The sequence below is a fragment of the Caloenas nicobarica genome, chromosome 2 (genome assembly GCF_036013445.1).
Source record: "Caloenas nicobarica isolate bCalNic1 chromosome 2, bCalNic1.hap1, whole genome shotgun sequence".
In the NCBI taxonomy this organism is placed as follows: domain Eukaryota; kingdom Metazoa; phylum Chordata; class Aves; order Columbiformes; family Columbidae; genus Caloenas; species Caloenas nicobarica.
The window spans coordinates 156,635,606-156,662,361 of record NC_088246.1 but is presented as its reverse complement, the minus strand read 5'-3'; the positions used below and the strand labels follow the sequence as shown (position 1 = coordinate 156,662,361).

Below are 26,756 nucleotides of genomic sequence, written 5' to 3'. Positions count from 1 at the left end.
AAACATAAACACAGCTTAAAGAGCAAGCTGGATGAAATTAGCAAAAACAAAGATAGGATGAAAATGGCTTTTTTTGTTTTTCTGTGCACCCATCCATAGCACCAAGTTCCATTCGCAAGTGCCTCTTAATTGTTTTGTTTCTGGCAATTCAGGCACTGTTTAAAAAAAAAAAATCACTCTTCTGTCCGCTTACTGCCGCTATCACCGTGACTTTTCGCTGTGCTACCGAAGCACGGAGCGGTTCGCCGGTGGGGCCGCAGCCTCCCCGCTCCGGACGGCGAGCGGAGCGGCAGCCGGACCCCAGTTTTTAAGCGGGGGTCCCCTGCCAGCGCCGGCAGCGCGATCCGGGGCAGCCGCCTGGGAGGCGGTGGCCGCCCCTGAGCACACAAAGGGTCCTGCCCAGCCGGGCCCGGAGCGCCGCACGGCCCCCGGGGGCTGAGCGTTCCCGCAGGCCCGAGGGAGGACGCGAGTGGCCGCGGCCCGACAGAGCAAGGCCCGGCGCAGGGAGGCCCGCGGGCGCCGCCCCGCCGGGCCCGGGCGCTGTGAGGGGGGCGGCGGAGCCCCGCGCCGGGCCTGCCCGGAGGGGCCATCGCCCGGGGCAGCCCGCCCTGCCCTCCCCGCGCTCCTTACCGCCTACCTCCGACTCGCAAGGCAGCGGCGGGGCCCGGTGGCGGCCCGCAGCCCCGGCGCGGAGGGTCCGGCGCGGCGGCCGCTCTCACAGCCCCGTCCCCGTCCCCATCCTCCTCCTCCTCCCCGCGCCCCGCCGCCGCGTCACCAGCCCGCGACGCGCCCGCCAGGCGCGGCCCAGCGCCGCCATGACACCGCCCCCGGCACGTGACTGCGGAGCCGCCGCCGCGTGACGCGGGTGTGGTGGCGGGGGGGGGAAAGAGAGACAGACACAAAGAGAGGCGGCTGCGCGCATGCGCGGCGAGGGGGCGGGGATGGGATGATTGACAGCGCCGGCCAGCCAGCCCCTGCCCGGGGCTGTCGGGGCGGCGGGTGACGCCGTGGTGGTGACGCCGTGGTGGTGACGCCGTGGTGGTGACGCTGTCGCTGAGCGGTGCTGGCACAACGTCACGGGTTGTCCTGCCGCCGTCACACACCGGCAGACTCTGCCGCGAAAACGGAGGAGGGAGGGAAACGGGCGGGGGCGGCCACCGAGCTGAGCAGTGAGGTGGCCACAGCCCGCGGCCGGACACCCATCGCGTCACATTGAACAGTGTGGGTTGGAAGGGACAGTCAAAGGTCAGCTAGTCCAGCTCCCCTGCCGTGAGCAGGGACATCTTCACCCAGATCAGGTTGCTCAGAGCCCCGTCCAGCCTGGCCTGGGATGTCTCCAGGGATGGGGCATCCACCACCTCTCTGGGCAACCTGGGCCAGTGTTTCACCACCCTCATTGTAAAAAATTTCTTCCTCATGTCCAGCCTGAATCTCCCCTCCTTTAGTTTAAAACCACTACCCCTTGTCCTGTTGCAACAGGCCTTTCTTATCACAAAATCACAGAATGGTTGGGGTCGGAAGGGACCTCTGGAGATCATCCAGTCCAACCCACCTGCTAAAGCAGGTTCACCAGAGCAGATCACACAGGAATGTGTCCAGGTGGGTTTGAATGTCTCCAGAGAAGGAGACTCCACAGCCTCTCTGGGCAGCCTGTTCCAGGGCTCTGGCACCTCAAAGGAAAGAAGTTTCTCCTCATATTCAGGTGGAACCTCCTGTGCTTCAGTCTGTGCCCGTTGCCCCTCATCCCGTCATTGGGCACCATTGAAAGGAGTCTGGTCCCATCCTCTTGACACCCACCCTTGAGGTATCTATAACATTGTTGAGATCCCCTCTCAGCTTCTCTTCTCCAGGCTGAACCACCCCAGCTCTCTCAGCCTGTCCTCACAGCAGAGCTGTTCCATCCCTCTGATCATTTTTGTGGCCTCCTCTGGACCTTCTCCAATAGGTCCATGTCTTTCCTATACTGAGGGAAATGTAGTCTGTGTTTCCCTCCCTCCTTTACCATGAAACGAGCTTTGTGTTCCCCCAGGGACTTTCACAATTTTATTCTTCCCAGTTTCTCCCCCATCCCACTGAGAGCAGGGGGTGAGCAAGCAGCAGGGTGGGCGCTGGGTGGCTGGTGGGGCCAACCCACTGCTGGCCCTTTAGCACCCAGCCTGGGGCAACACTTAACGACAGGACCCAGTCAGAGTGCACTGGGCTGGATTTGTAGCCATTGCAGCTGTTTAGCTGCTACTTGCTGCTGCTGTTCCTGATGTTGACTTATTCGCTCCCTTTCTTGCTGCACATTAAATTCCAGGGCTTCTTAAAGGCTGCTGCTAGTTTTTGGTGATTGCCGTGCTGCTTATCACAGTGTTTTGCTTTGCCTGGGAGACCTATGATAAAACACTGGCCTTGAGCCAAGTCTGTCATTTGGCCCCTGCATTGCTGCTGTTCCTGTACTGTGGGAACTGTCTCATGGAGACCTCCCTCCTCTTCTCTACCAGGAGAGGTGTTTCCAACCTTGTTGTAACAGCACAGTCAGCATCATCACATCCCCGTGGATGTGATCAGTAAGGTAACAGTCAAGTTTCCACCAGCTAACAAAAGAGAGATGCAAGCTTTTCTAGGTTTCTGGAGACTGCGGAGTCTGGGTCACAGTCAGCTTGTGAGTCCTCTCCATTGCATGACCCGAAAAAGGACCTTTTTCAAGTGTGGCCCTAAAGAGCAGCAGGACAGACAGGAGGTAGTTTCTGTGGTAGCCCCTGAGCCCATCCAGACAGGACCAGCTGCAAAACACATGGTCTACAACATAGCTGGAGAGCATGGCCTCACCTGTAGCCTGTGGCAGAAAACACCTGGAGACAACCGAGGTCAAAGTCTGAGGTTCTGGAGCTGGGCGTATCAAAGGTCTGAGCTGCCTGTGCTGCACCAGATGTTCATAGGAAGGGTCCTCCCAACACCTCATGCAGCTGATGCTGCGTGGAGTGAGTGGGTACCATTGATGACACAACAAGCTCAAATAAGGAACCCCAACAGCCCACATGTTCTGGAAGAGATGACAGTTTCGCCGAGAGGCAGAGGTTTCAGACCATCATCTGAGGAGGTGGCTCAGGCCCAAGAATATCATAAATTAGCAGAAAGTGAAAGGCGATACACTCTGTTTACCAGTGGGTCTTGTTGTGTTGTGCAAAACCATTGGATGTGGAAAGCTGCTGTGTGGAGTGCAAGTCATGGACCAAATTAATTGATTAGACTTCTATGAACATTTGAGGGATGTTCCACAGACTCAGGGAATGATGTCTGTGTGTATGTCAAAGGAGAAGGAAAGAGGTGATGATTGGTGGAGATGTACTGGAGAGTGTGGGACTGGAGTATCGTACGAGTGGTTTGGAACAAGGGGTGGGGATTGTAGTGAGTCTGGCTGGGATGGAGTTAACTTCCTTCATAGCCGTCTGTATGGTGCCATGTTTTGGATTTGTGGCTGAAACAGTGTTGTTGATAACACACCAGTGTGTTGGCTCTTGCTGAACAGTGCTTGCACAGCATCAAGGCTTGCTTTGTTTTTCCACTCTGCCCCCCGGCGAGTAGACTGGGGGTGAGCAAGAGTCTGGGAGGGGACACAGCCAGTACAGTTGACCCAAATTGGCCAAAGGGGTATTCTATGCCATACAACATCAATTTTAGCAATAAAACCTGGGGCAGAGGCAAAAGAATGATGGTGCTTTTGTCTGCTGGTTGGAGGAGGTACATGATTGCCTTTGCATTGCTTAGGGGTTTTGGGTTGGGGTGTTTGGTTTAGGGTCCTTTTTTTTCCTTTCCTTCACTTATTAAACTATCCTTATCTGGATCTACAAACAATCTCACTTTTTTTCTTCCTATTCCTATTTCTCCCCATCCCACTGCGGGGGGAGTGAGCAAGTGGCTGTGTGGGTGTTCGACTGCTGTCTGAGGTCAACCCATCTGCTTCGGTTAGTCCCTGCCAGGCTGCCTCCCACTTGAAGGGTCTTTATAGGGAGACTGTGCAATGGGATATTTTAGAGTATTTGCTGTAGGATTTTTTTATTTCTTCTTTGATTTTTCCCTGTTCCCATTTTCTGGGTAATGGTGGCAAGCAGGAGAGACTGAAGGACGAAGGAGGCTTGAAGAAAAACCAAACAAAAACAAGCAAACAAACCAACCAAAACAAACCAAAAAAATGAAAAAAGAAAAAAAACTTTTTTTCTCTCATTAGTAAAAAGTTGCCATTGCATTCATTTGAATTCTCCAGCTCTTGCTACCTTGAGAGTTGTTTTGATGCAGGCTTTTGTTTAGAGGGTTTGTTGCAGGATGGTGAGGGTTGTTGCGTTGGCAATGAGACCTCTGCGAGTGGCAATGAACATGCAGCGTCAGGATGTTGTTATAAAAGTGAAGGTGCTTCTGTCCAAGGAGAGGGAGATGGAGGAAAGATAAAAGAGATAGCAGGGATGGGGCAGGGCACATATGGGTGGTTGGGTCATGCTCTGTTGACTGCTAAAGGCTCTCTGGGTCATGCTGTGGTATGAGAAAGGCTCAGAGCAGCGTGTGGCACCTTGGGCATCACCTCAGTAGAGGGAGGCAGAGCTGACGCAGACTGCATAGGTGAAGCAAAAGCCAGGTGTTTGATAATATGGGCTAAAAGCTCATCTGCACACCCCCAAAGGAGCACAGAGAGACAACGGCAGGAGGGGGAGGACAAATAACCCCCTGCCCCTGTTGCTCCCAGGCCCATCCCAGGAGCCACCAGCCCATCAAAGATCCATTTCCTCAAGGCCAGAGAAGCACAGGGACACAATGGCAGGTGGGAACCCAAAATGAGGTCTCAAGAGAAAGGGACACTCCAACACAGGGTGCCATGTGTGACTACTACCGCTCCACCTTCAGAACAGCAGAAGTCTGCTTGTGGTCCAGTAGCATGGGGCAACATTTCACAGAATCACAGAATGGTTGGGTTTGGAAGGGACCTCTGGAGATCATCTAGTCCAACCCACCTGCTAAAGCAGGTTCACCCAGAGTAGATGGCATAGGAATGTGTCCAGACGGGTTTTGAATGTCTCCAGAGAAGGAGACTCCACAACCTCTCTGGGCAGCCTGTTCCAGTGCTCTGGCACCCTCAAAGTAGAGAAATTTCTCCTCATATTCAGATGGAATCTTCTATGCTTCAGTCTGTGCCCGTTGCCCCTCATCCTATTGTTGGGCACCACTGAAAGGAGTCTGGTCTCATCCTCTTGGCATCCACCCTTGAGATATTTATAAACATTGATGAGATCCCCTCTCAGCCTTCTCTTCTCCAGGCTGAACAGACCCAGCTCTCTCAGTCTCCCCTCATAAGAAAGATGCTCCAGGCCCCTCATCATCTTCGTAGCCCGTTGCTGAAATCCCTCCAGTAATTCCTTGTCCTTCTTAAACTGGGGAGCCCAGAACTGCATGCAGATCTCCAGATGCGGCCTCACCAGGGCAGAGTAGAGGGGGAGGAACAACCTCCCTTGACCTACTTGTCACACTCTTCTTAATGCACCCCAGGATTCTGTTGGCCTTCTTGGCCACAAGGGCACATTGCTGACTCTTGGTCAACCTGTTGTTGACCAGAACTCCCAGGTCCTTCTCTGCAGTGCTGTTTCATTGTGCTGTTATCAGAAAACAGGAAATCGAGGAGCGCCAGCCAGTGTCCCTATGTCTTTGCTGCCATTTCAGGCATGTCCACCCCTGTCCTGCTGTACCCCTGAGGGCACCCACAGCCCTTACTCGCCCTGACCTGCCTACCCTGCTGCCTCCCGCACCCTGCCCATGGCCCAAGACCCCATTTCACCTACTATATTCTACCATAAAGCCAGTGAGGGGCAACTTTGGCCAAGACCTTTTCTTATTCTTTTAGCACAAAAACATATCCGATATTTAGTCACATCTCCTATGAAAACAGGGCTTACATGGCTGTGTTGAATGTCTATCTTCCCTTTTCCCTGTCTCCACTTGTAAAACTTATATCTGACTTTAGGCTTGACAGAGAGATAGAAGTCTCATCACATTATCCCAACCTGTTTTGTTAAAATGCTCAACTGGGTGGGGAAGAGAAACTGCGTTGACCACTCCATGCTAGAAAGGCTCAGTGCCTACTCTACTTCAGACACCAGAACATCACAAGGCAGAGAGATGCAGGAAAGGAGGTTTCATTCCTTCTGCCCCTCAGAAAATTTGGTGTTTAGTCTTGTCATGAAGCATGTCTTTAGCTTTGTGACTATTTTACAGACCATAAATTGGAAAACAAACTGGATAGGAGATTTTATCTTGCCAGTCAGTGACTCATGAAGACTTGGAGGTGGAAGAGAAGATTTCATAATCAGCTGAGCATGAGCTCATGGTGTGCTGTTGATGCTGAAAAGACTGATGCAGTCTTTGCAAAGCACATGCACATGGAAAGACTGAGTAGGAGTAGAGAGGTGACATTATCTCTGCACTTGGCACCAGTATGTTGCTATTAAAATAACTTACTGTTCAGAAAAGCCATCCAAAAACTGGAATGGTTCAGGAAAGATCCGGGAGAATGATCAAGCACCTGCGAAAAAAGATATTATGGTGAGAGACCCAGACATCAGTTTGTTTATTTTGCCATTTATTTTTACTTGTGGGCGATTGGATTAGTCCATAAAAGTACTTTAAGTGTCAGATATTGCTATCATGAGGTGACAGTCAATGAAATAAAACCTCGTCTTTGTTTTTACCCATATTATAGTGGGAAGACATATTTAAAGTGACTGCTGGTGCTTGTATTTAAAAGCAGCCTGCACAGCCTCAGCCCAGCAAATCCACAGCAGCACCTCTGCCCTGCTCTGCCCAAATGTGTAGGTGGTTTGGTCACAGCCTGGCTCTGCTCTGTCATCATCTGTCCTTTCCTGCCACTTCCTTGGTCCATTTCAACACCCTGTCTGGCCTCAGTTACTATGTCCTCCTCTTCGGTTTCTCTGCCCTTCTTTTTCTTTCATCCCAGAAACTCCCTCCCCTCCAGAAATTCTTCCTTTCATTTGTGAAGATTTCCACTATCTCACCAAACACTTTTCCTTTTAAAGCCCTAAATTTTCCTGATTCCTGGGAAATATCCCGAGGTGACAGAGTTTTGTAGCATGTGGCCTTCTATGGGAAAAGCAAGTGGAAAACACCAATTGCCGTGGACACCAACTGAAATAGTCACCCGCCATGGGTTTGGGACACCAGCTCCAGTCTTTTCTGCTTTTAAAAGACACTGAAGCTGGACTTTTTTTACTCAATTGCTGTCTGGTTCTTTGCAGAATGCCTTTAACTCAATAAATGGTTTCTCTTGGAGGGCTGGCTGTTTGCTGACAACCACAGCACTATATTTCACTGCACACTGGAGAGGTGACATGAACATACAAACCAGGAGCCAGGTTCCCTTCTAGCAGTATTGTGAGAGTGAAGTATGGCAAGATGAGGATGCTAAAGAGTGAGACCTGCTAAGGCCAGGCGAGTAACAACATTTGCATTTATACAGGTAGCTCCAATGTTAGTGAAAGAGTCCAAAATCCATGAAAAGAAAGAGAAGAAAGAGTGAATGCTGGCTGTTGGTGGAGGTTGAAGGAAATCAGGTGAAGTTACTGCTTACCAGAGTGGTACCGCCTGATGCTCTGTGTGGCTGGAATGGAGCAGTGACCCGTTCTGGATGAAGGCAGCTTTGCTGTGCCATGTTACAGCCCCGTTAAACCACTTTCAGTGTATCCATTTGATATTTCTTGGGGACATACTCAGCATTCGCTGTGCTATGAATATTGTTTTGCAGTGAGTGTTAGACCTCCTGAGATTTAATTGTGCGTTACCCTCGGAACAGTGCTATGCAATGTGTTGCTTTCCTCTGCCTTACATATTGCAGCCATATGTCTTGTATTGTGTTTTGGTTTTAGAGGGGGTCTGCAGATTGGAACACATCAGTAAATATTTTACTGAAGTTTTTTTTTTTAAAGCCTGGATGAGAACAGTACTGAACAAAAGCTGTGCTAATACCTGCTTTAATTGCGCATGGATTTCCTAGATTATTTCCCTATGAGATTGAAATTCAGCATATAATTTATGGTGCATCAACAGAGCACTTGACTCACAAATGTTTCCCAGCCATAAGTTTTTCACAGCCTGCCATTTTTGAGAGCTGACCTCCGGGTGGGTAAGGGAAAGGGACAGAAGGAATGTCCTGCCAAGACGACAACGACTGTGTTGATGTCACCATTTGAGCACTCAGCAGCAGGATGCTTATTGCAGTTGTAATGACATTGGGGAGTACTGTAAGAGGAAAGAGAGACTAAAAGGCAAATCACTGCAAAACAGGCGGTCTAGCAAGGACAGTTTTGCAGTCAGATTGCCAGTATGAATGTGTAGAGAGAATCAGCAACTTGGACTGAAGGAAAACAGATCTCCAAAACTCACATCTATCCAACGTGGTGGAGTCCAGCAGTGAGAATGAAAAAACATACATGACATCTGCCAGCAGGCAATGCTAATCACTTTGTAAAACTAATATGATATTTTCCTGTCTCCTTTGTGATCCTCTGAAAACTGGGGTGTCCTCAGGGGCTGAAAGATGGTTGTTGATTAAGAGATTAGCCCTTAGTGTCCAACCCTGCCTGTAAAATGCTCGCAAAGCATTTGTTTATGGGGGGAGTCACTCGTTTCTTGATACTTGGCCATTGGGTCTGTGCTGGCATCACATGGACAAGTTCCTGGAAAGCTATCAGTGTTCTGGTCTCTGTTCTCAATTGCCTTGTAGGCCACATTCAAATCCTTGACCTTTGTGCAGTGCTGGATAGCATCCAACCTATAAAAACACTGGTACCAAGGCTGGCTGGGCATTTTCCTCTCCATAGCAGTTGAATTAGTCCAGGACATCAGTTTGAATCCAGCTGGAAATGTGACAAGTTAAGTATGGCACAGGCATAGCTGGAGAAATTGCAAACAGTTCCAGAAAGGCCTGCGGACTCTCAGTATAAGCTTCACAAATTTAGAATATGCTTAAATCCTGGCATACAGGCAGAAAGGAACTCAGTCACTGTTAAACTGCAGTGCTTATTTACATACAGATAGAGAAACAACTGATGAGGGTGCTGTGTACAACATCACAGAAGACAAGCATTTTAAAGAACGTTATTAGAGTATCGCTGACAATTGTTATTTGTCTTAATTTAGGGCAGGGGTGTCAAACTCATTTTCTCCGGGGGCCACACCAGCCTCGCGGTTGCCTTCAAAGGGCCGAATGTAATTTCCGGGACTGTATAGATACAACTTCTCCTACATTTATACAGTCCTGAAATTACATACTGTATATTTAGAGAATCATAGAATTGTTTTGGTTAGAAAATACCTTAAAGATCATGGAGTTCAGCTGTTAACCTAGAACTGCCAACTCCACCTGTAAACTGCGTCCCTAAGAGCCTCATCTACGCATCTTTTGGATCAATCAGTATGATTTATTACAGAAATGACCATGACATCAGTATCTTCAGTATTTTTCCAGTGCTGTTGTCTCAGGAACCAGCAGCACCAATACTTTCTCAACTATAGATTTTCAGTGTATATAAAGCATAGCATGATCCTTTAGAATCATGTTGGCCAAAAGCCTTCACTGCACATCAGTACAAGACCCTCCACCATTGGTCCATGCAGATCACATCGGGACTGTCACAGGAACCATCCGGGGTCTCAGGTAGACTCATCAGCAGCACATCACCACCTCCAGAGGAACATTAATTTCCATTTTGGGACTCATAATGTAGCAAGGAAACTCCCAGGGAAAGATTCAGATTGTATCTGTCTAGATAGGGCACCTGGGTGGTACCCTAAAGCTGTGTGTATCTAGGTGGCCTGTGCAGCTTCCAGCCACCAAGATGCTGCTGTGCAGGTGGTCTGTCCAGCATTGCCTGCACTGACACAGAAAAGCAGGAATGTGGACAGTTGAGTCTTCACCACATCTTACGGGGTCTTCCTAGGCTGGCCACATTGTGCTGGGTTTGGACGTGCCTTTTTGTACCTTTTAGAGCCGAGAGTGATCGATGTCCCTATACTGTCCTACCTGGTATAGTCAATTTTTCAATTAATTTTCAGATATCTCTGAATATTTTTGACTTGTTGAGTGCTATATAAACAGCATGAGCAAAGAGGTGTGATATGGGACAAATGGCTTGATTTGATGGCCACTGAAGTTGATGGAAAATCTAAAGGCTGTGAGCTTTCCAGGAGGTTCGAACAGAGTTACAGAAGTGTCCAAATGCTCTCAATCACATTTGATCAATAAGCACTCTACTCCCTCCACCACGGCCACTCAATTCACTCTACCAGGCAAAATACCCTTTCTGAAAATGGTGTGTTTAGCAGAACAGTGACTGCATTGAGTTGCAGTGAGTTGCTGAGATGGCAGATTTATGATATAATATGTGCTAAACGCTAATCTGCACACAGAGGAGCACAGAGAGACAATAGCAGGAAGGAGAGCCCAAATAATACTCCAACTGCTTCCAGGCCCATCCCAGGAGCCATCAGCCCATCAAAGACCCTTCTGCACCAGCCCAGAGGAGCACAGGGTCACAAAGGCAGGTGGGAACCTGAAATAAGGACTCAGAGGAAGGGACAGCCTGTCTGGCCCTGTCCCAGCGCTGTCCCAGAGGAGCCTCAGACACCGTGTCCAGGCATGAAAACCACCCACATGAGTTAACACCAGAGCACCTTTGGGACTGAGGAGGTTGCTGCCTGGGGACATGGGACACATTACGGCCATTACATCCCTAAGGGTGATGCCATAAGAGTGGGCTGCTGAGGTCCAGGGGAATCCTGACCAGCTGCACCTGTGTGTGTGATGGTCTGCACCAGCAACTGGAGTGGGGCTGTGACCCTCAGGGCTCAAATGTCCATGTGCCAGGAACTGGGGAGACTGGGATCTAGGGGCAGCTACTGGGCAGATGGAGTGTCTGAACCCAGCTGCTGGAGGGATCCAGCATGGACAGATGTTGATTTATCTGTATATTCTCACTATGGACCTCTATCCTGTTCATTCAGAGAGGTGAGAAGGCTGAGGCCATTGGTGCTGTCTGTGTGAGTGCTTTGTATGTAGAATTATAGAAGCAGAGAATAGTTTGTGTCGGAACGGATCTTCAAAGCTCATCCAGTCCAACTTCCCTGCAATGAGCAGGGACATCTTCACCCAGATCAGGTTGCTCAGAGCCCCAACCAGCCTGGCCTTGAATGTCTCCAGGGATGGGGCATCCACCACCTCTCTGGGAAATCTGGGCCAGTGTTTCACCACCCTCATTGTAAAAAATGTCTTCCTCATGTCTAGCCTTTGTCTAGACATGCCCATCTTTGTTATCTGTTATCTTATGTTACCTCAGGCAGGGAGCTGCCCCAGCCCCACCTCTCCTGGACTGACAGACCCAGCACAACATTTTCCACCAGCAATATGCTTTCCCCTTTATTTGTAGTGTCGAAAGTAGAGTAAGGCTGGGAAAAGAGTGGAAAGATCTGTGGTATTTCTTGTTGTAACTTCTCATTTCCTTCCTTTTGTGGGTTGAACTTGTACTGTATGCAACAGGCACAACACTACTGCACAGCAAGCTCGATGTATTCATTTCCTAGAGTTTGAAATCTGATGATTGAGACGGGGGTCTGGGGTGGGGTGTGCAGTTTGAGGAGCAACAAGTAACAAAAAATGTTATCTATAAACCTTTGTGTGTGCATATAAACTATACTCTAGCACCTACTTATAAAATATTCCCTAATGCACAAAATTTATGCATCAAAATCTTGTGGAACAGTGAGTTTCAGATCTGAATGTCAGTGATTAAAAAAAGAAAACATCTCTAAGTCTCTATATGATATAGACACAATATATTTTAACTATATAGACTAACATGGAAAGCTCATGTCCTTCAAAAAAGCAGCCAGAGCTCAGAATTAACTGCTTCCTTTTGAGAAAATAAACCAAAAATACTCCCAAGAGGTAACTGCTGCTGTAAATCAATTTATGTATAGAAATTCTTCAGTAGATGACCTAGTTTTAAAGACCATTGGGGATTTACGTCCATTACCTGCAGAGAGACAGGTTGGCCTGGGAAATCCTACTCTGATGGAGCCCGTGTGTCCATGGAAATAGTGTTGGACTAAATTTCCTCATTGGCATAATTCCACTAAATTAAAAGATGTGAAGTGGTGTGAAGAACAAACATGGCCCTGCATTTTCACGTTTGAGCAAAAGGACCTAAAAGTGTTCATTTTAGTTTAGCTCCCAAACAGGAGCTCTTTTGTAACATCCTAATTGCCTAATTCCTATTTTTGTTTCCTTTTCTGTGTGGTGAGAATTTTACATTCCTTTGTTATCAGTGGAAGTATTCTTTCTTCTCCAAGGGAAAAACAATATTATTAAATCAAATGAATCATATTTTACTAGATTTATGCTTTCTTTTTTTTAGTGGTATACAGAGACATCAGGAGAGATACCTACTAACATACTTTATTTGTCTGGACATGAAGTTTTACTCCCTAAGGTTGTGTAATTCTGCAGTGTCAAGAAGCTGATTTATATTACTTTTGTGTGCACTAGTTCTGCAGCCAAATAATTTTGATTGCCAGGACTTCTCATTCAGGCTCCATATCTCTTACTTGGATTTAGCTTTATTTTTGTGTACTTTAGGATACGAGGAATTGATACCTTACATAGTATGAAACATATAGAGTGGATCGATTCATATGTTTGTAAATGGCTGTATTCCTTTCTCCTTTCAAAGGAATTTGTCTTAACATTGCACAATATATACCTGAAATAACGGTTTTGACTGTGAAATTTAAACAACTCTGAACTCTCACCAAATGCATCTTCTGTATAATAGTGCTTTTGCAAAATATCTTGTTAGTATACACGGATTTTTTGGTAGCTGGATCATTTTCCAACATCAAAGCCCGTCAGACTCACAAGTATTTCACCAAATGGAGTGATTTGGATATACCACTTTAAAGTTTTCTGAGTGAGGTAGAAAAAGTAAAGCTGAAACAAAAATCTGTGTCACTTTTCTTTCTGAGAAGAGGTTCTGCCTTTGTTCTCCATATCACAATTGGAGCGAAATGTTATTTGTACTGTATTTTCTCTTTCGCAACAGCCTGCAAGAGCGTTAACTGGGCTAATCTTAATCGTTGGTTTGCTCTTCAAAAACGAATGCTTCTGATATGAGGCTACTTTACAGGAAGCGTGACCTCATTCCGCATCTGTGCCGCTGATTGCACCGCCTGTTTTCAAAAGGAAACGGGATTTCAGAGCCCGGCCTGTCCGAGGAGCCAGGGGCTGATCTCTGCCAGGCAGCTGCAGAAGGAGCACCCGCCACATCACAGAGATTTCCACATCTGCAGAGATCTCCACATCTGCAGAGGAGATCTCCACATCTGCAGGAGGAGCACCCTCCACCTCTCAGAGGCTCTCCTGTTGATGATGAGAAACTTTTTTACATGCATGTGTTAATAGCGAAATGGCTTTTCCAGGTTTGGAAGATTTTACACGTGTTTATCTCTTAATATATTTGTCAGCTGAGGGCTAACAAAGCTTTGGATTCGTTTCTCTAGTGCTCTTCAGGAAGTTTTGTATTTTTGGGAAAGTTGTTATCATTACCTGCAGGGAGAACAGACTAGACAGCTCTTCAGAAATGACTGATACATGCAAACAGATAAAACTGTCGTTGTAGACACTTGTGTTTGATAGGTACAATAGACTAAAACTCGTTGCCTGGGCTTCAGCTATTTTAATAGTTAGCACTGTATCTCAGTACATACTAATGTAAAAATTTACAATGTAATCATGGACAGGGGATTGCTGGCTACCAATTGAGTGCATCATTGGCTTAAAGACTAATTTTATTTTCGGAGGGAAAGGTGATTAAAACTGACTGTTTTGGACAGTGACCTGTTTCTATTATGGCACAGGCTTTTGGAAATCAATGGAGGTTGTTGCCTTAAACTTTTATTTGAATTCATGGCATAAAATATTGCTACGTTCACCTCAGGTTCACTTTTAGTGAGATTTCTTAAAGCTGTCGGCCTTTTCTCATGTCACGGATTAGAAGTTCTGTACTGATGCTCATTTTGTGGATTATATATATAATATTACTGCTTCATCATACAGTAGTGGTTGAGATGCTTTGTTTTGGCTAGCTTGTATTGTTAGTATAGCTTCTCATGCTATTTATAGCCCAGAAATGGAACTGGATATTAAATGAAAGCAGAACACTGTGCAGCATTGTCTACAACATGATGTTTCCATGTTTTCTGCAGCATTGATTGAATTATGATTTTCAGGAACCCTCTTCATTAATGTAGAAGACAAAAAATTTCATGATCAAGGGTAGCAAAACAATCCATGGGAAAGTCTGTCTTGTGACTGTTTACAGAAGCTGGATATTATCATTAGTTAAAATAGTTTAGAAGCAAATTACAACTGCTTATTAACTGTTCTTCAAAAGAGAGAAAGTCATCGCCTCCCCAGTAATATGTTTGCATGTGTATATTTCTCACTTTCTATTAAAATGCATATGTATACTCTCTTTTACCTTAAATTTTACTTCTGTGAAGGGTGGCAGATAAACAGGAGTCCTGCACAGACATACTTTGCAAATTTATCAGACAATTCAAATTAGTGACGGAAGGACTGTGGTTTGTTCTGCCACTTTGTCAGTATGTGTCAACACTTTCTAATGAAAACACTATCCATGTGTAAACTACTATTCTTAAAAGTTAATATTTTTTAGTGGTTGCTACTCTATATTATCCTAACTGAGAAAATCACTTGCAATACAGCAGCGTTATGGGTTTTAGTTGCTGGAAAGTTTCACTCTCAGATTATTAAAGTGTTGTAGAAGGTATAATTGATGCTGAGGTATACTTTTGCATTCCTTTCCGAACAAATTTACTCTAGAATAAATCACTTTTTTCTAAGTGAGGATATGTTATAACATAATATTATATATATTGATGATGCTATCTTACACATCCTAATTTTCAAACAAAATAAAAGATACTTCTGTTTCTTTTAAAACTCTGTTACATATAATCTATATTGCCTGTTATCCCAGGGTGTATGAAACAATTCTTTTCAAGGTGTTTGGAATATCACACGTTGCATCAACACCAGGAGCAAATAATTTGTGCACATTCATCAGAGCTTTTGATTTAAAAAAATCTGGTTTGGAGGGGATTTTGTTTCACTAATAAGATTGGGGATTTTGCAGGTTTTAGTTTATATCCAGACATACAAACCTCCGGTGAAGTTCTCGTATTTTCTTTTAAGGTTTGGAAGAATTTCTTGGTTTTTTACTATAATATTTTTGCACAACTAAAAATCCTGATTTTGCCCAAAATAAGAGAAATTATTTCAGAAGCTGACTGTATATGAAAAACTAAGGCTGCAACATGTCAGTCTATGAAATACACCACCACTATCATTTTTTGCACAACTTGTTGTGTAGCAATCTGACCGATGCTACTTGACGTCTTTGTGTCTCCAAGTTTCCTCCAGTTATCTCCCCCTCAAGTTGTTTTTTTCCAGGATTGGAGGATAATTTTCTTATGATAAAGTGAAATGTTGGGTTTTGGTTTTTTTTTTTTTGAAAGTGTTAGAGAAACAGTATGCATGGGAGTAGGGTAATAGGACTGATTCGTAAAAAATATTCTGGAAGGTTTTGCTTCCATTCTTTGGTGACCCCGACTGGTCTCAAGACTCAGTCACTCTTCACAGCCAGGCTGTGACTCACAACTGAGCTCCAAATGAGGATAAATTAGATTACCAAAGAGGAATCACTGACCTTCATGGGTTTGTCTCAGCTCATAACTGAACATATCAAAATTATTCTCTTAGACCTACCTCCTCTCATAGGTGAATGACAGGCATTTACTAACAGTGCTGTTAGCATGATACTCTAAAGATACAGGAGAGGGAAGGTAATATAGGGAAAGATCATATATTTTATCTTTCCATGTAATAACAAACATAAATTCTCCCTATGGATGTCCATTGCTCGTATTTTGTAAGGTTGATTCTGTCAGGTGCTGAACATGTGGCAGCACTTTGCAGACTTGAACCATGGTAATCCAGACAAATCCTATTTCCTTAGTCTCCTGCCACAACATTATTGTCAAATCTTTGTCAGTGTCTCTGTCCCCACGCCTGTTGTGGTATGTCTGCAATTTTCATCTGAAAAATATCCTGTGAGGTAATGGTGCCCTTCCATTCTATTCTGTATCTGTTGGCAGTACTTGGACTATTTTTGGCATGAAGATTTCTGGGAAAACATCATTAAAATTACTGCAGTTATTGCATTTGCGTCCATAATTATTTATCTCAAGCTTGTAAGCTGTGCAGAATACAAGTGTCTGCTTATGATTGGCGCTGATTCTATGTTGTCCTGGTTGAGATGAGTTTCCTATAAACACCGTGTCTGTGCTCCATTCTCATCTGTTTTATCTCCTATAGTGTCTCTCTTAATTTCCTTTTCTTTTCTAGCTTCTTTTGTGATCTTTTGTATATGCACAAGGTACTTGTGAAGACCTGTCAACTGTTTGAGCTGTCAGTGGATATGATAACAACTCTTTCTTATTTGTCCTTTGGCCCTGCAGGTTCAACAGCATTTAGTGGAGAACACCGACGCAGCCTCTCCCAACATATGTTTCCAAGGTACTGAGGAAAATGATACTTGTTTAATTTTATTTTTATTTTGTTGGAGATATCATAAAATCCTTTTTGAGCCACTTAGAATTGCAGTGCTGATTTTAATTACTGCTTTAAGTGGAAATTCAGAAGTGCTATCACGGGGATTGGAAGCACTGGCTTTGCACTTACCAGGTTTTGGAGTATCTCTGTTCCACTTGCCTTCCCCTCCGCTGAATTCATGGTACGCCTCTGTGACATGCCATATGGGATAGTTAAACCTGCTAGTGAAACCCATGTCAGCCACTGAATCAATCCAGTGTCTTCATTTCTTTCCATGGATGTCACTGCATGGCCACTTGCAACTCAAAGGTATTGAGGAGAAAGGACTCACCATAAATCCAATTTTACTTGAGCTAAGTAAAAAGTCTACAACATGTAGATTCTTTCACCTCTGTCACTACTCACTTCTGTTTTAAATATCACATAGTATAGTTTTCTGTGCTGTATTTCATCTAAAAGTCAATCATATTTCAGCACTGGATGAAGTTATCACTACATGTAGACTTTATCCCGTGTTGTTCTAGCTGCATGGTGTTCTACAATTTGTGAGAATTAAAAGTCATGTACCTTTAACTCTTCACCAAATATGGCTAGACGGAAAACAAACAAATCCTGCCTGATTCAGAGACAGTCAGGCTTGTGCCATGCAGAGTAACTCAGAGAAGCAAAATACTGGAACACGTGTAACAGCTCCATGTAGGTGTGGATCTGGCAGGACTGCCTGGCCAAGAGCACTGTCCCAGATACACACCATGCAGTTCTTGATTCAAGCTGGCTCCATGTGCTCCTGAAATGCTCCACCTGGCCTGAAGCTCTGGAAGGTGTGATGCAGACACGTGCTGCCTGAAACCCCCTAGATCCAGAGGTAATATTATTATCCACGTTTTAAAACCAAGTCATTACCAGCCCCCATCAGCTGCTAATGTAAATTCATTATTATTAAATCATGGGTTTGCACTGTCTAGACATTCACTAAATTAGAGAGTTTCAATTCTTTTCAGTTATGCTTGTGCCTTTTTGGACGATGACCCTGCCGATGAGTGTTGCTCCACAGATCCTCTGACAGGCTCCCTTTCCACATGTCGTCGCAGCCCTCGACTGCTTTCTAATGGCTATTACATTTTGACAGAAGACAGTTTTCTGTCAGATGAAGAGGGCAATATAACACTGACACCATCCCAGACAAGTGTTACATATAAAGAGAATTTAGTTCGGTAAGTGAACTATAGGTGGATTTTACTCAATGTTGGCAATTGCCTCCATATCTCTAGATCCATCTGGATTTATCTGTGTGACTGTCTACATTTTGCTTGGCATAAGATCAGTATTGGTTCTTACTGGGAACATCTCAATTGATTTAGAAAGTGCAGTGACTGAAATAACCTGACTTTCAGTCATGTCTAATCTTACTGCCCAAAAATTCTTCAGTACACAGTTGTTGCTGTGATTGGAATTGTGTGCAGTAAAGAAAAAGAAGAGCCACAGCTCATTTTGCCAATGAAGCATTAACATGGTAAGGAATAAGAAAAAAGTGCATATATATACATGGTTATATATATAAAAATAAAAAGTCCTGGAATTCTTACTCAGGGAAAAATTTCTCTTTATTTCAGAAGAACATCCATTTAGGAAGGTATATAAAATGTAGTTCAAACACGTTGAAGTACAGTGGATTCGGGCTGCAGCAAATGAGATATAGTAGCGTGAAACTCATGGGTAGCAGGAGACCATTCAGTGCAGTATCAGAGCCCAGTAACTGTGGCATCATTTGGTATCACAATACCCAGTGTCACAACAGTGTGATATATTGTTGTGCTGCTAATACATCCCCTGACATTATTGTGGTGTGCAGCAGTCAATCTTAGTGACATACCCAGGGTCAAGAACAGATCTAGAACCTGATTCTTTCATGTCAGTCTTGCAAACTTCAAAGCTCTGTCCCTGCTCAACAAGAATAATTCACTCTATTCCTCAACGACATGTCTTTTCTCTCTAGCATATTCAGGCGAAGGAAAAAAGTCTGTCGCTCTCTTGCCAGCTTGTTCAACCTCGGTGCCTCCAGTTCATGGCTCAGCAGCACCATCCTCAGCAGTACTGATTCCTCCCATTCAGATGATCCTTGGCCTGATGGATGTAGCAAACTAGAAGCCAGTCAGAGTGATATTGGTAAGCCCTGAACAGGTACCAGGTAATCGAGCGACATTAGAATCGCAGAGTCATAGAATAGTTTGGATTGGAAGGGACCTTCGAAGCTCATCTAGTCCAACCCCCTGCCATGAGCAGGGACATCTTCACCCAGATCAGGTTGCTCAGAGCCCCGTCCAGCCTGGCCTGGGATGTCTCCAGGGATGGGGCATCTACCACCTCTTTGGACAACCCGGACCAGTGTTTCATCACCCACATTGTAAAAAATGTGTTCCTTATGTCTTGTCTCAGTCTCCTCTCCTTTAGTTTAAAACCATTACCCCTTATCCTATCACAACAGGCCCTGCTAAAAAGTCTGTCCCTGAATTACAATCTATATTTAGTGAGGTCTTGCGTATCTCTCTCTGTAAGTATTGCAGGTGTTCTCTGCAGGTAAAGGATAGATGAATAATAGAATATTAAGTGATATATTGAGCTCCTCGTGTTAAAATAGAGTATGAGTCCACAAAGACCTTTGTGCCAAAATGGCATTTTTAGACTGAATTTGAATCCAAAGTCATCACCAGTGATGTTTATGCCGGTGTCATTAATAACTGTCTCTGTCTGCTTTCATCTGGCTGTTTCAATAACTTCATTGTGTGAAGTTCTGTCTTTGCGTATTTTCTCCTGCATACATTGAACCTGACAATTCCCTAACAATTTGGAAAACCTCCCTGTGATTAAGTAATTAATTTTCTCCCCCCACAAAATTCATTAACACAAATTCTCAAAGCTCTTCTTTTGTGCAGTCTCAGTTACATATGCACTTTTTGTAGGTGATTCAGACTTTTCTTCTGAATATAGCAGCTGTGTGCCACAAAGGCAAACTCCAGCACCTAATGCAGCATCTCTCACCAAAGATGACGAGTTTCTTCAGCCTGAGAAACCATCTTGTGCTTCATTATCTTGCTCTCCATTTATGATAAATGCAAATGAAGAGACTTTGAGGAATGCAGGTATGTTATGTTCTTATCCTGATGTGGCTCATTTTTAGAGTGAACTGAAAATGCTCACATTAAAGATGTCGATATGGCCCCTTGTAGAACAGAAATTATTTTGAACAACATAAATTTTAAAACATTGCTTAAAAATAAGAAAATCTTAAAATTAGTATTTATTTGTTCACTCTTCCCTGCTCACATCTTTCCCTCTCCTACTTTTAGTGATAAATGGAAAAAGAAAAAAATGGAGTGAAGAGGAAAATGGAGGAAAGGGCATGGGAACAAAAACTGAAATGGGCAATTATTCAGAAAGGCTTGTTTTCTGAGAGCATGGAGGGCACGGTGTCTCTGTGGTCATGGGGGAAAAAGACTCCTGAGAGACAGCTGGAGCATGAAAATTAGGTTTCTGCTTTGAATCACAAATTCTCTTAAAAAGAAACTGAAGAGCCTGGCCTCCCAGGCTGAAGGTAGTCTTTGCAAACACCTCCTGTCGGATTTTTACTTTCCTGAAAACTCATTATTGTCCTGATTTTTCTTTTAGAATCCAGCACAGTGAGAAATGTCCTTTCTCAGGTGGTTGCACTGATCATGTGTTTAATCATTACAATATGTACAAGGTAATATTTATTTCTTTTATTCATGGTTTCTGATATTAATGCTTAATCCATTTCAGCTGGTGAATTAAGGGTCACATTTTTGAAGTTTAGGTATATATTACTGTGAAAATATATTTTCACATGTTAGTCAATGCAGGCAAATATCTGAGCTATATAGATATGAACAAAAATAAGAAACATGTACGCAGATATGGCAACTACTTTGTCAAGTGTGTTTGGACAGGGTTTTGAAAGGCTGAGAAGAATCAGAGGGGATCCATGTTTTTCTAAGAGACCAATATGGGTGTTTCCGTCAGTCTGGGAATGCTGAGGTCTTTATTTCTGGGAGATTATCCTCAATAGCTTAAGCAATTTAAAGTTTCAAATTCAAAGTTTCACCTACCAGAGTTCAGAGAGTTCATCTGCAAGAACCTTCTTTCCTCCTCCCACCCAGGCTCCACCTCTATTAACCCAATATGCATCCCTTGTATTTTTCTAACCTTTATGGATATTGTTATGTTCTCAGATATTTTCTGGGAGGATTGTCTGCCACTTTGTTGCTGATAATTTTAGTTTGTAAGTACAGACTTCCGTTATATTCAACGCACAACATTTTACTGTGTCACATCTGAGGATCAAAATCCATCCTTGGATGTATATCCACGGCTCTTGTTGATACTATTAAAAACAATATACGGGCATATGGGGACAGAATGTAACCTTCAATCAGTTACAGGATTTTGCACTTAAATTTCACAGTTCTATTTTCCCAAGATGCTGCTGTGTCATCTTTCTTCAGTCTTGACACATCTTTCACAACAAAAAAGTTTTGGTAAGTGGCTCCAGTGTCACGTGATGAACAGAAGAATTTCAAAATTTTCTATTAAGAAAGGAAGGAGAGATTCCTTCTGTTGTTTTCATGTCAGAAGACAGAAGGCATGGTCTGAAGTTATTGATGGATTTGGCTTTTCCTGATGCTGATTTGTATTAGTAGAAACGATTTATTTTGAAAAAAATGCCTTTTCATAATGTGCAATAAATGTTATAATACCTATTTGTTAGCAGAAAAGGAAGATAAACCTAATATGCTGTAACATGAAGATGCAGAAATGGAGCAAGGATAGTAACTTATTATGAAACCAGAGAAGTGCTTTGAAGCCTTGCACTGAAATCCTCTCACAGGCCACTAAACCAAGCTTTTATTTTTGACTGAAAAAATAAAACCAGCTAACTGTGCTGCTAGCCACTGTCTTCCAGGGACGATAGAATTGTTGTAACTTGGCCACACTAACCCAGTGCACCATTAGGTTCAGGACAGAACTTTGCCTTTAGCTTATACTGTAGTTTGACAAATATCTTAGAAAGAAATATTGATATTTAATCAGTCTGATCAGCTGAATAAAGGTGATGATGTTGCTGTTTCAGATTGCTTTATTTCAAAGTTTTGAACAGAGTGTATGTGTACGTGCTGGATTTATGAATTATCATTCTTTCACTTTTCGCACAGCAGGAAATTCTTCTGTGTAAAATCCAAAATGCTGCTAAAACTAAAAACATTTGGGCTTATCTGAATTTTTATGTGGTTAAAGCGAAGCTCAAAAAGGATAGTTTGTTTCTGAAACTGTGTCAGGGTTCAGGAGTTCAATGTATCCCAAGGGCAACAAGACAATCTGGCAGACCTCTTAGCCTTTGAATTGAGGATATTAGGAGTCAGAAACAAGGCACAGCTTGGAGAGCCATATTGCAATGATACCCTGAGATTTTGAGCATCCGAGTGGCTTAGCACAACACCTCAGATACTTAAGGATGGTATGTTATGCTTTGTTATTATATCATTATATCCAATAAAATCAAAGCCATCAGGTTAGGACCCGGGGTGTTGCAAACGCTCACTCCAAAGTCCTTTCTGACTTCCTGAATAGTTTAGCCCTGAGTCATAAACAAAGCTGTTCTTCACCAGAGGAAAACAAATCCCTCTGAGAGCTTTTCAGTCACTGGGATACAGAGCATACCTCTTTTATGCTTATCCCAAGGGAGAAGTTACCTGCTCAGTCAAGTAGTCCTACAGCTTAACTAGATTTGGCAAATCAGAACCCACCTAAATACTGATTATAACAAGCTATGGTTTAAATCAGGACATACAAAAATCTATGCTTATTTTTTTCCCCCAGGAAATAACTGGAAAGAAGTAATAATTGGTGAGTATATTTTTAAGTTTAGAAATAATTCCATACTTTTAGGGGTAAGCTGTATTAAGACACATGGTTCAAGCATCCCAGAAAGGTTCCCTGGACTTTTCATTTAAAGAAGGTTTAGCTGTGTAACTCTTGCCAGTTTCCACTGCGAATGACTCCACTTTGCTGTCTAAACCTCCTTTTTTGTTTTATTTGGATGAAATATTTTTTCATCATTTGACAACAGTTGCTAAATAGTGTAAGCTGTTAAACAAGTGCAGTGCTTCAGCCCAGAGAAAACATGTTTTTTCAGTAATGGGCAAAGTAAGTCTTGCTTTTTCTGGGTTTAAACTGAATGGTGGGGCCAGGTGCCATACTGCTCTGACTTGGTATCATTCCACTGAAGGAGTCAAGCAGCATCAACATGTATCCACCTAGAATATTTGGAAAACACCTATAGATTCTTCTCTCCTCCTCCTCTCCTCTCCTCTCCTCTCCTCTCCTCTCCTCTCCTCTCCTCTCCCCTCCTCTCCTCTCCTCTCCTCTCCCCTCCTTCTCTTCTCCTTCTCCTTCTCCTCTCTTTTTCTTCTCTTCCCTTCTCTTTTTTTCAGTCAAGCCTTATCCTCAGTCTGCAGCTTCTGTTTATCAAGCATTTCTAAGCCTTGCTGCAGCTCAGGACCATTAAAACAAGAGCAGCGATTTATTTGTACTTGGAACTGGCCATCCCAGTCCTGGCTCCCGTATTTCCTTAATCTCTTTGCTTTGAAAAGATAAAAATGAAAAGAAGGAACTAAGTGGAGCTGTGCCCGCGTTTGTGTTCCTTATGGTGTGGATAAAACAGCCTTCTTCATCAGCTTGTTGGCTGAGTGCAGTTCAGCTTCTGAGATCTGAGGGCACCTGTACAGCTGCAGACACAGCCTGGAAAACCTTTCAGTCAAGTTTAGTCAAGAAAGTTCATCCTGAGAACAAACCGTTTTAGAAGGGTATGCAGACATTTGATCACTTTGCAGACTTACTAAAACCTATGAAAAAATACCTCCTCCTCCTCCAGTGTGTCAAGGAGGGATGCTCGATACAGCACCTGTTAAAACCAGGGGGGCTGTTTATGTCAGGGCTGCAATGCCCAAGCTTTAAAACTGACTTTGGTTTCTAAAGGCAGTACCAGTATTAACCAAAGCAGGGACTATAGGATGGAGTGGAGAGCTTGGGACTCATTGCCCAGCACGAGTGAGCTAATACAGGATGGCACAGGATACTGAGACAGGACACCCAGCAGTTCAAAACAAGCTTGTCTCTTGGCTTTCATTAAAACTTAAAGCCAAAGTAGTTGCTTTTGTATATTTTAAAATGAGATCACTAACAGTTTTTATTTTTCCTCCTCCTCAAATATTTTTTCCTCAGCTCTTCAGCATCAGACTACTGGATACCTCCTCCTGGCCACCAATACCCATGTTATTGTGGGAAAAAAAAAAAAAGAATATTTAGTAGTCTTCTTTCAAAATACAATTAATTTTAGCTTTATTTTTATTCTGGTCAAACTATGGGTGAGGCCATACTTCCTGGTGCGCATCTGAAAGCAGTCATGCAAAATGCTGTACCTCTTGTCTCCCATGTCAACGAAGTGCTATAAGCACGAGGTCCTACGAGCATTTTGATAGTAAACTGATGGTAAAGAGTGAGTTGCAACTCCCCTTCAAGCTATGGTAAACAGTTGATATCTTCCAATACTTTATATGTTAATTTCTTGTAATGACATGCTGTCACAGATTATGGCTTTGGATAGTGGTTGAGTACATGTGATAAAATATTTCAGAGGCTTTAGTGTGTCATGTGTGTGTACTCACTTTTGGCCTTTATGCTGCACATAAAGAAAAGAGGAAAAAAGAAGGAAATAAATATTATTGGAAGGAAAGCACTCTTCAGAAAAGCAGGAATCAAGATGTGGACAAGCCATAATGAATCTGAATTACCTATATTCACATACTGAAGTACAAGACCTGCAGGTATTAACTTTACTTTGGAAACCCTGAGCCCCACTTCTCAGCTTGGATCCTCATTACAACAGACACTGAATTACACAAACCCGGTACATAACCAAAAACTGCCAGCTTGTGACTCTAAGCTAAAAATCTGCTTCTTAAAATACCTCCCTGTATGTGAGTTTAGCTATGACAGCCTGGAGATTTCATCTGCCCGTGCAACAAAACGACGATAATGTGTAAGGATGCTGTTACCCACCAAATCATTCTGTAATTAGTGCTGCTTTTATGCTACTTATCCCTTATTGGGCTAAAGGCGATGCCAGCGCAGCCGCAGCTGGTAAATTAGACATGAAATTTTGCCTGGGGAAGGGCTGGGGCTGCCGAGGGTCCGATCAGGCTGGTGGGTGTTGGGGCAGGGGTTGAAAACTCTGCAGCAAAAGCACATGAATGTAAAGTTCTGGTGGAAGAAAGAGTTGACGGAACTAAACCACCATTGCCTGTCCGTGTCTAAGCCGAACTCGAGCAGGTTATAGCTGTATTTTTAGCATCAAAAATGCAAAAAAACCCGATGCACTGAGGAAAATGGTACTTAAAATTTAAGTAAAATGTACATTTCTCTTTCAAAGTGTAAGTATATGCTGGTTATATTTTGAAAATAAATATCAATAGCCCAGCATTAAGAGCTCAAGGCGAGACACTTCATCTAAATTACCAATTTTGCATAGTCGTTTACTTTTGCCTGGTACATTAAATGGACCTTTTATGAAGACAGACCATCTGATATAACAAGACCATGTTTTATAGTTTGAAGAAATGGCGACAATAGAATATTCTTCTTCATAAAACTGATGTATTCTGTAACTATTATAGTAGTTATAATACTCATCCTTGTATTTTCTTCTGGTTGATACACTTGAGTAATTTTGTTTGGTGTTAAAGAATTCTGTTTCTTTATTTACTTTAGCTTTAGGAGACCACTAAGAGTAAATATCATTGCGTAATATGTATACATATTTTGTTACTTACTTTATTGCTACTTGTAACAGGTCCTTTACTAAATGCACTTTTAAAACTAAAGGATTATAAAAATCCTCAGTGTTTAAATAATCTCCTGGAAGAATAATCTGTGAAATGAGATCCTATACTGAGAGAAAAGTCTAAGACTGCAATTACCCTGCAGTCAGTGAAGCGATTATACTGAAAACTACAAAAACCCAAGTTCACTGTAAACTAGTGAAAAAATTAAAAAAAGCTGAATCAGTTTGCCAAAAATTTGGTCTAAATGGATTAATCTGTCTGTGAATAAATATGAACTGTAAATTGGAATTGTTGTGATCTGAAGAGAGGGCAGTTCTGGGACAATTTGGCTGAAAAGAAACAGCTCGGGATCTGTTCAGATCTGCCCTCCATGATATCCAGGGGTGTTGAATTTACAACGTTCTATGCAGTGACCAGACTGGTTGGCTTCGGCAGTTCCCTTCCATATAATCCAATGGACGTAAAAACAAGCCTTGTATTGTGTCTCTAAAAAGAGGCACAATAGTATGTTCGATCCTGTTGGATGAAAAATTAAAGCCAGGATCAGTCTGATGAAAAATTGAAGGCAACATTTTCTAACCTAAATGCTGAAATCCAGACTTTCAGAGGTAATTTGTATTTGCAGCTTCTGTTAATTAGAATGACAAGCTTAGGATAATTATGAACAGTAATCCTAGCAAAGTAAAAACCACTTGTTGATTAACGATTAACTGATGCATTTACAGAGAGGACAATTAGAATTTCACGTTTCTGTCCCCAGTGGTTACAGTCTTACTCCACTTTAGTATAGCACCTTATTTAGAAAAAGAGAATCAAAAAAGAATTTCAAGATATGCATTTATAACCCCCTCCGCATTATCTCATACCTTCCATTACTATTATTTTGTTGTCATTACACCTTGTCTTATATTCTTCCATTTCTTGCTGTGTTCAGATGAACTGCAGGGCCACTCTTGAGTATATATCACACAGTGCTTAATGGTGCAAATGTTCATGTTGAAGGGAACAGTAGCACGCGCAATGATATTTATAACATCCCTCATCTTACAATGTTCCTAGTCTGTGAGCAAGTCTGGTTTGTATTTATCCTGAAAGCATTACTCGTAGAAGTC

At 43.3% G+C, this 26,756-nt stretch overlaps 2 protein-coding genes across 5 annotated transcripts in view; one reads left to right on the top strand and one right to left on the bottom strand.

Annotated features, from left to right (window-relative positions):
* The window catches only part of PHF20L1 (PHD finger protein 20 like 1), a 58,810-nt gene extending 58,080 nt beyond the window's left edge, over positions 1 to 730 (bottom strand). For 3 of the 4 annotated variants that reach the window (XM_065627697.1, XM_065627696.1, XM_065627699.1), the window contains exon 1: positions 638 to 717. The gene's annotated coding sequence lies outside the window, so the exon portion shown is untranslated. Of the gene's footprint in view, positions 1 to 637 lie in introns of all 4 variants that reach the window. The other variant, XM_065627698.1, reaches the window with a different exon arrangement.
* Positions 731 to 13,499: 12,769 nt separating this feature from the next.
* TMEM71 (transmembrane protein 71) lies at positions 13,500 to 21,286 on the top strand. The gene is made up of 8 exons (XM_065629778.1): positions 13,500 to 13,512; positions 16,636 to 16,693; positions 17,731 to 17,943; positions 18,726 to 18,895; positions 19,690 to 19,869; positions 20,396 to 20,471; positions 20,977 to 21,026; positions 21,210 to 21,286. The coding sequence occupies exons 1-8, from the start codon at positions 13,500 to 13,502 to the stop codon at positions 21,284 to 21,286; spliced, it is 837 nt and encodes a 278-aa protein (XP_065485850.1).
* The last annotated feature ends 5,470 nt before the right edge of the window (positions 21,287 to 26,756 follow it).